Genomic DNA, 14721 nt, shown 5'->3' with positions numbered 1-14721 from the left:
TATACTTTTGGTGAGCCATGGGGGCTTTTGCGCCCTCTTGCCCCTTTTGATCTGTGTTGGGATTACCTCCCTTTGGGCTTGGAGGATCGTCTCCTTAAGGAACGACCACTCCTCTTGGACACCCAACTCCCCTCCCCTCCGGGACCTCAGTGACTCCCCGACTATTCTCCTTACCTCATTGAAATCCGCCATCCTGAAGTTCAGGGCTGCTGCCTTGCTGCTGGATGGTGAATTCAGCAGGTGATGATCACTGTCGCCCAGGTGATTGAGCACCTGCAGACCCCTCACCAGGTTGTCACCTAGGGCCAGGACCAGATCCAACAAGGTGTCTCCCCTGGTGTGGCTGTGTACCTCCTGGGTTAGATGGATGTTCTGTATCTCGCTAGGAACCTATGTGAGCGGTCAGACCTGGCTGACTGCTCTTCCCAGCAGATGTCTGGAAAGTTTAGGTCACCCATGATGACCACGTCCTTTGACCTAACTACCTCTGTGAGCTGACTTAGGAATTCCCAATCTAGCTCTTCCTCTTGGTTGGGTGGTCTGTAGTAGACCCCCACCATTAAGTCCCTTTCCCTTCAACCTCCTTGTATTCTAACCCAGAGCACTTCAGTGTGCCCCTCCTCTGACCCAGCGCTACTCATTGAGGATGTGTATTTCTCCTTGACATAGAGATTCACACCCCCACCTTTCCTCCCTGTCCTATCCCTCCTGTACAGCTTATAGCCCTTGATATTCACTGCCTAGTCATGTGTTGGGTCCCACCACATTTTGGTGAACCCCACTATGTCTGGGTTGGTGTTAGCTAACAGGAGGGTAAGTTCCTCCTGCTTGTTCCCCATACTACGAGCATTAGTGTAAAGGCATTTGAGGCCTCCTGAAGATGTATGCACCGGCCCCCTAATCTCAGTACTACCCGGGCCCCTGTTGCTTACCTGGGTATTGGTTATGCTTGTCATCGGTCTAGGTTGGGCTGTTCCTGTGGGTGACGCTTGGTTTAGTGGTCCAAGGCTTCCTCCGCCCTCATTTTCCCCTTTCCCTGACAAGCCTAGTTTAAAGCCCGCCGGAGGGGATCAGCCAACCTAGAAGAGAAAACACACTTACCTTTGGGGGAAAGGTGAAGCCCATCCCACACAAGCATGTATCTCATCCTGATATGCAGGTCATTGTCCAGAAAGCCGAAGCCCACCTCGACACCATTTCCCTCCTAAAGCATGGCTCCCTCCCGAAGCCACAAGTTGACCTCTCTGATGCAGGTCTCATGTCGTCTTCTACGTTCGCTCACTGGTAGGACAGAAGAGAATACCACCTGTGCCCCTATCTCCTTCAGCATGCCCCCCAGAGTGTGGTAGTCGATCATCAGGTGATCAGGGCTTCTCCTGGCCGCATCATTAGTGCCTACATGGATAAGGACCATGGGGTAGTAATTGGTGGGCCGGATCATGGCTTAGATCATCCCTGTCACATCCTGAATCTTTGCTCCGGGCAGGCACTAGACCTCACATGTCAAGGGGTCCTGGCGACAGATAGGACCCTCTGTACCTCTCAGGATGGAGTTACCTATGATGATCACTCAACATTTCCTCCTCTGGGTCTGCTTAGCACCTTCAGCCTGTGGAGAGTGTGGAGTTGCCTCCTCTCCTTCCTTCTCCTGCAGTGTTACCAGGGCCTCATGCCTGTTCTCCAGACAGACTGGAGGAACTGGTACCGCTTTGCTGCGAGCAGCCCTGGCTCTGGAGGGGACAATCTGCCACTCTGCTGTGGAGGGCACCTCCCAGGGTGCTGCTTCCTTGGATGCATGGCCCTGCAGGGAGAGAAAATACCCATCAATTTCATCCTCCACCTCCCTGATTCACCTCGGCCTGCTAACCTCCTCCTGGAGCTCCCTCACCTGCACCTCCAGGGCCCTAAGATGGGCACCTGCAGGACAGGTGTGGGGGCCCCCAATCCTTGCCCAGGCAGCGCCCCCTGGGCAGGGGCCCTGGCAGCACTCCGCATCAACACCATTTTGTAAGTTGCTATTTGTTTATAATTTTGTGTGGTGCCTCTGCCCTATCCTTGCTGGAGTCTCCCTCTTGGCCCTTCCTGCTCGCCCGCTGGTGCAAACGCCGGTGTGCTCTGTTCACGCGGCATGGCTCAGGAACATGGCTCCCTACTGGCTCAACTAAAAGGGATCCGGGGGGCTTCCAGCTATACTGGCTCCCTCTGCCCCACTTACCTTTGGGGGATCAGCTGTCGCTTCCCCTGCTGCTGGCTCTGCTGTTGTGTCCGCCTCAGGTAAAGGGGCACACATGTGCCCAGTTCCCTCCCCTCCTCCTGGCGCCTGAGTACCTGGGGCTACGTCAAACCATGGCTTTTAAATGCTGTGGTTTGAATTTCCCGTGCCTGCCCCAACAGCCAATCAGGCACTCGGGTCTTCCCAGAGGGGCTCCCTAGCCTGGGGGGGACAGTCCCCCCAGCCCTCCCCCTGTTTGCGCACTCTGTTCACGTGGTGCAGCTTGGGAGCGTGGCTCCCTACCGGCTCAACTAAAAGGGATGCTTCACTGCAGAGCTAATTAGTCAACTGCAGTAAAGTGCATGTGTAGATACCCCTCCAGTGTAAGCATGAGAGCATTTACTTAGTGATGGAGGCTGCACACTGGCTGGGCAGGTATATGGCTCTGCCCCCGTGTACCTGGGAGAATACAAACCAGGCAAAAAAGCATGAGGAGGACTATGGGGAGAAAAGATATGGGAGGTACCTCCTAGCTCCAGTAAATGAGTGGTTAAGACACTCACCCAGGAAGCCAGAGACCTGCTTTCTAGATCCTCCGTGGTTGAGAGAGCCTGTAATTCTGACTTCCCATTCCAGTACTCTAGCCAGCATGACATAATCCAGGCCCTTCTCCAGCCCTCCTTGTGAGCCTGAGCCACTGTCCCTTGCATTTAATAGTCATTGGATAAAATAGATGAAGGACAGTGGGGAAGTTTCTACCTGAGCAGGAACAAGGCTCTAGGTCTATTCCAGGCCAGTATCCAGCCATCCACCCTCGTTTTTGTGGTTTTCCTCCTTATACTATATAGCTCCCTCTTCTAGTTGCCAAAGGGGAGAGGGCTAGAGAAATGACCGGATAACAGCTGATCGGTAGCCCAGTGGCTATAATATTGTACTGGAAGTAGGTTCAAACTTGCTGTAATGAGGGAGTCCTAGAACCTGGATCTTTCACTTCCTGAGCAACTGCCCATCTACTCACTGGCTTTGATGAAGAGCTTTGATAAGGAATGCAGCTGCCCTAATCACTTAGTTATTAGGCTAAAATGAGGAGAGCACCTTTCCTTAGTTTTCACCTGACTACAATTTTGGAACTTACAGGGCATGTCTACACGCGCAATGAATGCGGCTGAATAAACTCTGGCACAGTTCGCACTGAAATTATTGCTCCTGGGTGCCACGTTTGCACGTATACCTGGGACCACAGCATGTGGAGCCACAGCGGAGTAGCCCCAGCTGGCAGGGGGCTCTGGGGGTCAGCCTGCCCACCCGGGGCTGCTCCACCCTGGCTCCACGTGCTTCGGAGTGTCTGGCTGGGGCACAAAGGTGCTTAAGTGTGCACCTAGCTAGCAGGCAGCCCCTGCACTAAAGCACCTTCATGCCCCAGCAAGCCCTGCCAGCATCTATGCTTTCTTTGTGGCAAGTAAATAACTCTGCTGTAGGATAGTATTTGTGTCTGGCAGTACTATCCTACATCAGAGTTAACTAGTTTACTCTGTCGTAATAGCACCACAGTAAACATCTTATTTGGTGCACCCACACTCAAGTAAGCAGGTACAGATTCATGTAGTTGCCTGACCAGAGTACAGGTTTAAAAGTTTATTTCAAATTTCTCCATGGAATTTTCTGAATTTATCATTAAAACTTTTTATTTTGTTTTAATTTTCAAAAATTGGAAACATTTTTGAAGTTTTCAAGTCTTGAGTTTTAGGATTATTTATTTATTTTTTATATATATTTAATCCCCTTTCTCTTTTATTCCAGGTTTTTCAGATGAACAGTAAAGGATAGGGGAGAGAGAGAGAAAAAAAAACTGAAAAATTAAAACCCCAAATATTTTCAAAATCCAAAATGAAACTCAACAATTGGTAAATTCTGAAGGAGAACACATTTTTTTGTTGAAGTTTTTGTTTTGTTTGAAAAAGCTTTTTTCTCCCTGTAACTAAAGGAAAAGTGTAACCAGCTCCAATGTTATATGAAAAATTTCTGCCTTTGTGGAAGGCCTCTATTTGACTGTGGGTATATGGACTAGGTAGCCTAACAGGATTTTCTTATTTCTAATTATATGATTCTGGTAAATTGCAAGTTGTGTTAACACCTTGATGTTCCAATAGTGGGGGAAAAAAAAATCAACATCTCCAATTAAAATCTTACTAGCATTTTCTCTCAATTTTAGAACTATTATTTGCTGCATTTACTTATATTAAAATGAATTAATTTCTGCAGTCTGATCCCTCCAATAACTGTCCGTGTTTACTGAAGAACTGTCCCACTGAGGTAGTGGTCAAAAAATTTGTCCATTGTGGCATGACTTGTTGTTTGTATAATGTTCTTGTAGATTACATTTGTTTCATGATATACATATATATCGTACATAATATGATTATATACATGTGATATACACACTGTTTTGTGTAATTTTACTGAACATATATTTGTTCAGAAAGATGATACAAAACAAAGGTGCAAATTCATTAATTAAGTTGAGAAGAATTGCAACCCAAGCAGGTCAGAATGGGACTTATTAACTGTTATAAAGGAAAATATAGATGTTTTCTCAAATTTCTGCTTTTGTTAAAATGTTTGAAAATATTTTCTTGCAGATAATCGCCTTTGATGAGTTAAGGACAGACTTCAAAAGCCCTATAGATCAGTGCAACCCTGCTCATGCAGTGAGTACACCTTTTAAGTTAACTAATCATTAGCTACTGAATGGAAGAAGATACACTGAGCAATCAACAAACATAAGTTTGGAAATGTACATACAAGTCTATAATACATGTGTTGCAGTTTTTAAGAGAAAATACTACTCTTGATTTAGAATTTCATCTTAGTCTGATAAAGTAACATGCAGCATCTTTATGGAAAGAGTTTCTTTTCCTGCTGAAGGTGCCACAACGGCACTTCAGAATCTTAGAAACTGAAGCTGTAATGGGGTAGGTAGGGTTTTCACACGCCTCTCCATTCAGAGACATTTATTTCTCCCTTTAAAATCCTTTTCTTGTACTCAAGCAGTGGAATGGCTCCTTTATCCAAGACTGACTCACTTCCTATGTACTAAATTGCTTTGATTATCTGTGATGAGAGACTCAGTCATACTTGTGCCTAGAGGCAGAGGTCCAAGGGTACATCTATACTGATGTTGAGGTTTGCTCTCAACCAGCCCAAGTCATTCAGATGCTTTTTCCTATTTTTATCTTACCTCATATCATGCACCACAGCTATTCATGTTGCTTTATGTGAAGCAGAGCTGTTCTAAGAATCAGCCTTGTTTTTGTGTCTGGGCTTATCTCTGCTTAACAGGCTGTAGAGAGAGAATTTAGGATGCAGAAGAATCAGCAGTCAGGAACAGAGATCCGAGACACAGAGAGATTAGACGAGAAAACTGAGAGCAGTAGACAGAGTTCATCTGACTCTTATGCTGATGCCTAAACCAAAAGATCCTGTATTCCGTTTCAGAAAACCAGCCCTACTCAGTCTGTTTTGAGAACAGGATCCATGTTGGCCTTACATCCACTTCCCACTAAAGCCAGTGAAGTTTTGTCCAGGTTGACAGCCAGCTGCATGAATCTTCTTTGGAAGAGAGGTGTCATAGAAGGACATATTATTTTTCTTGTACCTACTGCTCTCCAAGTTGAAACTTTTTTTTTTTTTTTTTTGACAAAACGATTAAATTTTATGTGTGGGATGAAAAAGGTTTTTTTGGGTGGAAGTGCAGGGAAATATCTTTTACCAACTAAAATCAAATTAAAACCATTGGATTAACCACTGAAGGCAGAGAGAGTTGCCTTCACACATTGTTTCATTTCATTATTTGCTTAAGAAAGATTGCTGTACAGGTGCCTTTTGCCACACCTACAGGAAAAGATTAGTGTCCCTCAGGAGAGCCACTGTTCTAATTTACTGTTAAGAGGAAGTGTATTTGCTCCTCCTTTCAGATGGCTCCTTCTTCCTGAGTGCAGTGCACTAGATTTTATTCTGTGCTGAACCATGGTAAATGAAGAAAAATTCCTAAGAGTACAGTAAAAATACTTCAGATCTGTTTTGATGTAGCCAGGATCAGAATCTAACTTTGGTGATTTTAGTCTTGTATCTAGTTACTGCGGAAAGTGGTTTTGCTCATTAATTTCACACCTATGAGTCTTTTAAAAGGAAACCTGTGTAAGTTTTTTGCTTTATTTTCTTTCTGTATGCTGGGTCTGGTGTATCCTGCTGTAACACTCAAGTGCAGGATCTTTCAATATGTATATGCATTAAACTGGGAACATTCTAGGACATTATAAATACAGAAATATATTGAAAGATTGTGCATTTGAGTGTTACAGTAGGATACACCAGACCCAGCATACAGAAAGAAAATAAAAACAAAAACTTAAATAGGTTTTCTTTTAAAAGACTCATAGGTGTGAAATATATAAATGAAAAATGTAATGTATTTAATTGAAAACATTTTAGGACATTACAAATACACTCTAAGGCCATGTCCGCATGAGTGCGTGTGTGCATTTTGTGGTGCCTTAAAGGCTTCTGCGGTGCCACAAAACGCATTCCATGCTTGTGATTTGGTCCTGGAGCCAAGTTTAGATACTGGGAGATCCTGGGAACCATTGGGAAAAAAAGTGGGCTGGCACACATGGCAGCAACATGCATCGCCTGAAACTGGAGTCTGCCTTCCAGAACCATGCTTCAGCTGCTGTCCACATGCCTGAATCACTGCTGCTAGAGCTCTGGGAGGTCCCCAGGACCCCAGGCAAGGATGCCCAGCCCAGCCCAGGTGCTGGCCCTAGCCTCCCCTACCTCACCTGGGACACCTTGTTGCAGGCCGGAGCGCCTGTGCAGGGGCATTCCCCAGGGAAACTAGCAGTGGCAAAATATGTGCTGCTACTGTGTGTCCCTGGGGAAATGCCTGTACATGCTCATTTGGACGTGCCCTCCTTAGCCTGATTGCTAACACATGCTAGTTATAGAAGTGCTTATGTTATACAGATCTGCATTTGTTCTTCATGTGGAAGCACTCCTGAAGTCAATGTGAATCTGAAAGTTTGGTCCTTGTTTTTTCTGGAGCAATTCAGTTCTAGTTTAGGTGTGGACAAAAATTAGTTTTAAAATGTTAGCAATGTGAGTGAACTTCACGGCTTAGTTTGGTCTCTGGAAGATTTTCTCATCTGAAATTTGGGGTAATAATTACTTAACTCAAAAGGATGTTGAGATCCTTTACTCTCTAGTATTCTTGTGTGACAAGGTGTTTGGCAGAATTTGCAGATTCATTGGAATCTGACACGACTGCAATCTGAGAGCTTCTGCTATGGCCTTGAACTCTTGACCTCTGGGCTTCCAGCATCCCAGTGTCTACACCACTGGGCAGGGTATGTTAAGATAATTTACAAAAATCACAGTTATAGCTGTAAATAAGAGAGAAATATTTCTGACCCAAATGCAATGCTTGAGGCTTGTATTTAAGGTAGAGATGATTTTTGACCCCTTATATTAGCAATATCTTTTATTTCATTAATAACAGTATCTAACCTGCAATCCCTTTTCTCCTGCATTTTTTTTACAGCGAGAACGACTGAGAAATATTGAGCGCATCTGCTTTCTTCTGAGAAAGGTGAGCATGAATTAACATGGGATATTCATGGGAATTAAAGCTATCCTGTGGATGCTCTGGGTATAATCCATTTATCCTTCTCAGTGATCGTCCACTATCACCTATGAAAATTTGAGTCTTTAGGGCATGAACTAAAATTAAATGGCTCTTTGAATAACAAATTGAGGCTAATTAGAAGGGGCTGCCATCAGTTACGACTTCTTGACAAGAAATGAAAATTTTGGAACATGATCTTCAGTTAATTACCTGATTTTTTTAAGGTGATGGATAGTTTTGGAGCTGTAAATGCATGATGCTTATGCTCTATGCTGCCACTGAGATCTAAGACTTGTAACTGTTCTTTTCTAGATGGTCACTTACTAATTATTTGATTAAATGGAGCATTTTATTTTTACAAATTCAATATTTTTTTATTTTTTTTTATTTTTTAATGGAATAAATTGGAAAGTTGGGATTACAGAAGCTGACTCTGTGATGATCCTAAGTGCCCTCAGATAATAAGGAAGAATCTTGCACAACTGAACCATTAATGGGGTAATTTAAAAGGGGAATCTTCAAAAACATTCAGTGTGGCCTGACCCTGTTCCCATTAAAGTCAAACCCCTTGATTTTACTGGATGCAAAGCTAAGTCAGCACTGAACATCTTTTAAAAACCCCACTGTAAAGAAGCAGACGTAAACTGTGATCATTATTGGGAATAGAATTGTTACTGTCAGGACCTAAAAAAAGAAAAAATCACAATTCTACCACATATTCTAAAGGAAGAATGACATCAACTTATTAACTATTAGATGCAGGCATGATCAATTTGAGCATATTTCTTTATCAAGTTTGGGTATATCCATACTGTTATTTAGGATCAACCTTGAGGTTGTCCTTAATCAGTTCATCCTTCCCCTGTTCACTCTGTACCCTGTTTTAAAAGCAGTCTACATTGTGGGGTTTTTTTTTTTAGTTAAGTGTGGCATTAAGATGTCTACATGCCACAGAGAGGGGTAGGCTTGGATGCAAGTGATAGCAGGAGCTCACTGAGTTTATGGTCAGTGGGGATGGGATTGACTATAACTGTCAGTGGAGACATAGCCAAGATCATATTGGCTATTTATCTTATGTCTTTTCAAATCATTCTTCCTGTACAGATCAGAAGAAACAATCTGGATTTCCAGAAACAGTTTCAATAAATATATCTGTGTACATTTATTCTAGAATTCAGTGCAGCATCACAGCATTCTGTCCTTAGTAGTTTGCATTCAACTATTCAGGCTGGAAAATAGGGTAACCATCTTTAATAGGTTATAAACTATGTCTAAATACTGCAGGCCTAGTCCATCCCTATTGTAACTGAGAGAAATCTGTAGAGGTAGTTGAAGAGTAAACTTGGTTCAGCAGCCAGTTTATGTCCTAAAATAACTTGATACAACCCCTATCAACTAGGAGTTGGGCATGTATTTGAGGACAGAATTTGATCCAGGCCTTTCTTATGTAATTCACTGAAGTACTGTAGATGGATGCTTAATTCAGGAGCAGATAAGTAGAGGAAACGGTAATGGGGCTTGACTCTTCTACATTTATAATCTCAAAGTAATCTGCTCCAAAATTTCAGGTTCCTGTGTACTATTGTCAATCTCTCTATAGAATCTGTGCACATAAATTTCTCCTGTAATCCCAGAGTAACAGGAAGTTTCTGCTAAAATAATCAACAGTGAAATAGTAAACAATATTGACTGGTGATAGCATGCAGTCTTGTGCAGAATGGCCTTGAGACAGAAGAACTGTGATTAAAAGTATATAGACTAGATTCAACTGAAACTGGTGGGGCCTTTTGAGAAGTGCTGGTGTTTTCATTATTACTGAGCACATCTACATGAGATGCTTGTGCCCATTAGTCTAATAGCACTGAGCAATAGTGTGGTGGTTCAAAACAATGCTAATAGCCTACTGTGTGGTGTTATTAGGCTAATGCACAGTAAGCATCACAAAATAACTGTGCTCTGGTGCTACTGCGCAGTCACTTTAGTTACTGCACATTTAGTTTAGTATTCACTTAATAAAGTACTAACTAAATGTGCAGTACTTAAGGTGTATTAATGAATGTGTAGATGTACCCACTGTGTACTGGGTCATTCTGATCATAAGGTGTAACTGTGTTATATACTATTCATGTTGGGGATCCTGATCTATAAAATGCTTTTGTCAAATGAATCGTAACTTGATTCATACTTGTTTAGATTAGACATGGGAGGCAAAATTCCTGGCTGTAAAGAAGTGTGTTTTAAGCACTCACTTAACAAGGGCTTGGTATTACACACCTGGAAAGCAGGGAAGATATTTATTTGTGTAATTGAAAAGACCTAAAAAGATTTAATAGCTTTTCAGGTAACTATTTTGCTGACTCAGCAGCTAGCTACTTTCAAGCTGTGTCCCAGTTTCTATGACATAAAGCAACAGGTGAGTGGTAAATGTATTAATATATGCAAGTCCTTTGGGATGCCTTACCCACATCAGTATTTAATTTTTATTGAGCCTAAGCTTCATTGCTAGCAGCATTCTGGTGCCTTTAGGCTAATTACTGATACTGCATGCACCAGGGATTGGGTTACTTCTGATTCACTTAAATTGTTTGTTAATGCAGCCTTTCCTCCAGAGTTCTTTGGGGACACATTTATTTTAATTGGGATATGCCATACAGGAAGAAGAGATGGAATAACTACAGAGATTTGCAATCTTTTCAAGTCCAACAATCACAAATAGTAGCTTTTGTCTACCACAGCAGTTCTGGAGCATTTGTAGAGCGGAGCTATGGGGAGGCAATTAAAATACAGAGAATGTGTTGCATGGACATAAGAAAATGTAAGGATGAAGCAGTTTTCAGTGAACCCTAAAGATGACCTGTTTATTATAATATTGTTCTCACTGTATTTTTTGGGTAATTAACCTCACTATGTTTATTTCTCTAAAATGGGAAGTGCTAACATACCTGTTTCACAAAGTATTAGGATTGACTAATATTGCAGATTACTTTGAAAAACAATGGCAGCATCTACACATGTGCTTAACTGTGGACTAGACTAATTAGTTGCTGAGTAAAGCATCACCATCTACAAGTGTGACATTATTAGCCTGCAGCAAACTAATTAATGCTGACATAAGATAATACTGTCCTTGACTGTACTGTCTTACAGTGGACTGTCCTGTACTATCCATGACAGTACTATCTTACAGTGGGGTAATTAATTGCAATTAAACACACATGTAGACACTGGCTTTGGGCATCAATTCCATCCAGTCAAACCAGCCTATAGGGGGCCAGACTTCTGCCTGCTGCCTAGCCACATAGCTCTGCACTTGCAGTACCCTCGTGCCCCAGCCAGGGTTGTGGGAAGCTTCAGGTGGTGATTTGATTTGGCGGAGATTCGGCCTGATTTGGTGAATCTGAATTGAATCAGGGGACTAATTTAAAGGTTCAAATTGATTTCAAAGGTCTCCGAATCTTTGGCAAAGATTCAGAGAGCTTTGATGATTTGGACAAAATCCCTGGTGGCTGCAGCAGGGAGCTGCAGCCACTCCGAGCTGCTAAGTATTAGGGGCAGGGAGGGAGGGCTGGGGGAGGGGACAATGGGGGGAGCCCTGCCAGCCCCCTGCCTGCTCCTGCTTACCAGGTGTTGCCAGGCAGTGGGGGGAATCCCCACTGCCCCATGCTGTATGGGGGGACTCTGCATGAACCCCCTGCCCTGCTCTCCCAGCCCCCACCCAGCTGCCCTGCTTGCTGGGGCTCTGGTCCTTTAAGAAATAAAAAGCCAAGAAAAGCCCTGGGACTCTCCAATCCTGGTGCAGCCTTAGGGCTTCAGGGACTCCCCAAATGACATCCCCAAACTTGAAATTCCATCCCATCCAACCCCACTCCCACATTGCAGTTACACTATGGGCTCTTGTACACATGATGGTGGTTTAGTCCTCAGGGTTTTATTCTGTGCTTCCTAAATGAAATAGTGGGGTTCAATTAAAAACCCACCATTTAAAATTTTTCCATCATGTTACAGTGAGGGGCCCGATCCCGTTTTGTTTGTTTGTTTGGTTGGAGCTGGAGCCTGCCCACGGGTCGAGCAGCCCGTGAGCTGTGGTGGTCTCCAGTCCTTTCCACCACAGTGGTGGCGCCCCCAGGGGCCACCTGATCCAACTGTTTCCCAAGCCTACCTGAGAAGCAGCACCTGGTGGGCATCCAGTGGGTGGGCTCAGGGAACAGTTGGATTGGTCTGGGTGCTGCCACTCAGCTGGGGCAGCATCTAGCCTACCAGCAGCTCACCTGGGTGCCTCAGGGGGCACCACTGTTGTAGACAGGACAGGAGCCCCCCCCACAGCTCAGGCATTGCTTGGCTATCCAGCACCTTGCCTCCCCAGCCATGGGAGAAGCAGGTAAGCTCTGCCAAAGCCCCTCCCCAAAAACGGATTGGGCCCCTTGCCACTTCTTCCTTCAGCAGCTGTTTGCTGAAAGCAGAAGCAGTGAGGGGTCTGATCCTTTCTCTGCAGAGTCTGCCACCTCTCCCATGGCCGGTGGGGTGGGGGGGCACAAGCTGATAGCTACAATGCATCATTGCAAACCAAGCTACATCCAGATATAAATGATGCAAACTATAACAATGCAAACTCATGTAAAACCTCCAAAACTGGTGATGTGCAATGCCATCAAGCCACACAAGTGACATTTTTATCATGTGTACATCATGACGTGAGTCATATGTACAAGTGCCCTATGTTTATATATGTGGCCAAGGATGGCAGAAAACAGAGCAGGGTGACACCTTAGAGACTAATGCGGTTTTAGACAATACTATTACCTGTTCAGGCAAAATACCAAATGCCTCTAAGAAGCACATATTTATTGCTTATTAATCCCCCTGGTTCTGGCCATCACACTCATGATGTTTGTCAGACATTCAAGGCTGGTTTAAAAACAGGACTTATTAGAAATGGGAAAGAAAGGCACTGCTCAGCTTTAGGTCTGAAGAAGTTGAAATGTATTCAGTGTGGTGGCTTATCATGATGTGAAAAAAGCACTGAGGGGCACTGAGCATGTTGGGTGCTACCATATATTTTGTTCAGAAGGGCTGTGTAGCAGGGTGGAGTCCCTGGGGGTGGCTGTGTTACCCCTAGGCTCCTTAACCATGCCAGTCTTGCCCTACAGGCACCCTCTCTTGCCCACCATATCTTGTTGGATGAATTGATATAGGGAGGCTGCCCTCGATCTTTGGGTTTAGATACAGTCTGGCTAGATCTTACAGAACCCTGTGGTTCATAGACCCCTTGGCATCTGACGCTATGGTGGATGGTTTCTGAGTCTCTCAGCCTTATGGGCTATATGTGTGGCTCCAACCACCCTTTTACCATCTGCAAGGCTGGGGGCATGGTACTGACATTGTCTTGCCTAGGCCTTGTTGTAATTCGGCCCCTTGTCACTGCGCCCCTCAGCACTGGGGTTCTCCACAGCCCTTGTCACTGCACCCCTCAGCACTGGGGTCTGTGTACCCCAAATGCTGCACCCTCACTGGCACCAGGGTCCCCACACTGTAGGGGGCCCCCCAGTGAGGCTGCCTCCTTCCCCAAATAGCTTCACCCAAACCACCAGTGTTATCAGACAGCAAACAAACAGCAATCAAACCTGAGCCCCAGGGCTATACAATAACACAAAGTTCAGGTCATGCTCTGCCCCTTTAAAAGAGTAAAACCTCTTCTCTAACACTGGGTGCCTGTAGGCAAGGGTACCTTATGGGCTCCTGGTGCCCCATTAGCTCTAAGGGTGGCATATCTGAGCTCTTCCTTCCTGAAGGCTCCTTCCCCTTTGGCTGCTGGCAGGGAACTGAGCTGCCTGGTCCCAGCCCTAGGGTTTATATGGGCCTAGGGCCCTGCCTCTTCTGGCCAGCTAACCAGGTGCAGCCAATTCCCTCATTAGCCAGTTGTCATGGCAGCCTGCACCTGGGCTCTTATCTGGTTCTTTGTGTTCCCTCCCCCTGCAATCTCTGCTCTAAGAGGAGCAGGCACCTTAGTGCCCTGCGATAGCCTGCTATAACTTATCTTTGTAATAAGTTCCCATGAGCATCTTGGCCTTTTGGCTATGATCAAGCATTTTTGTACTAAGGAGAGGGGTTTAGGGCTGGCTATGGCCATCCCTGTACTTGCTCAGTATTGCAGCACCTCCAGGCTTGATGTCAGTTCTCTGTGGAGGGAACACTGCCTCAATTTTTTTAAGGAACATACTGGCATGCAGTAATGTATGCACGTGCTCCCATCAACATTTCAGGCAGGTGGGAGCATGGATCATGGCTGCATAGTGCGGTGGTTGTAGTGGGTATGAGAATGGTTTAATTATAAAGGTGTGTTTTGGACTGTAAAGTGAACTATATTGGCCATGAGACAGGTGTGTAGGGGTGTTATGCATGTAGATATACAGATATAGATATTAGGGCTGTGCAAAGCTTCGACTTAATATTCGATTCAACAAATATTTGACATATTCAACCTTGAAAAGTGAAAGTCGAGTCGAATAGCAGCTGGTCGAATAGCTGTCGAATCGAATACCGGAAGTCGGATATTAACAGCACGGGCCGAATATTCAACAAGGGTTGAATATTCAACAAGGGTTAAATTGCCTATCCTGGATTCTCTGTGGGGGGGAAAAAAAGGGAAAGTAAGGGGAGGGATGGGGAGAGGGGCACAGCAGCCACAACCTCTCCCACTGTAACTGCAACTAGCACAGCAGCACCCTCCACCCCTGTGTCACTGCCTATGCTGAGCCTTTCAGCTCCAGAAAAGCTGGCACTGGATCTGGATCTCAGTGCCCTGGCAAGGGAAGCTCTGGGGAAGGAGGGG

The 14721-nt window shown here is 44.8% G+C and overlaps 1 protein-coding gene across 2 annotated transcripts in view; it reads left to right on the top strand.

Moving 5' to 3' along the window:
- Positions 1-14721, top strand: part of CNIH3 (cornichon family AMPA receptor auxiliary protein 3) — a 132674-nt gene that overhangs the window by 53868 nt on the left and 64085 nt on the right. Inside the window, exons 3-4 of one of the 2 annotated variants that reach the window (XR_016442411.1) lie at positions 4852-4920; positions 7809-7859. Coding sequence is in view for 1 of the 2 variants with exons in the window: in XM_090047985.1 (XP_089904111.1) it covers positions 4852-4920; positions 7809-7856 (117 nt within the window). In the remaining variant the exon portion in view is untranslated. Of the gene's footprint in view, positions 1-4851; positions 4921-7808; positions 7860-14721 lie in introns of those variants that run through there. The other variant, XM_090047985.1, reaches the window with a different exon arrangement.

This window comes from Crocodylus siamensis, chromosome 1 (genome assembly GCF_052110815.1).
Source record: "Crocodylus siamensis isolate JL-2025a chromosome 1, ASM5211081v1, whole genome shotgun sequence".
Classification (NCBI taxonomy): Eukaryota; Metazoa; Chordata; order Crocodylia; family Crocodylidae; genus Crocodylus; species Crocodylus siamensis.
This window is presented reverse-complemented; position numbering and strand designations above follow the sequence as displayed.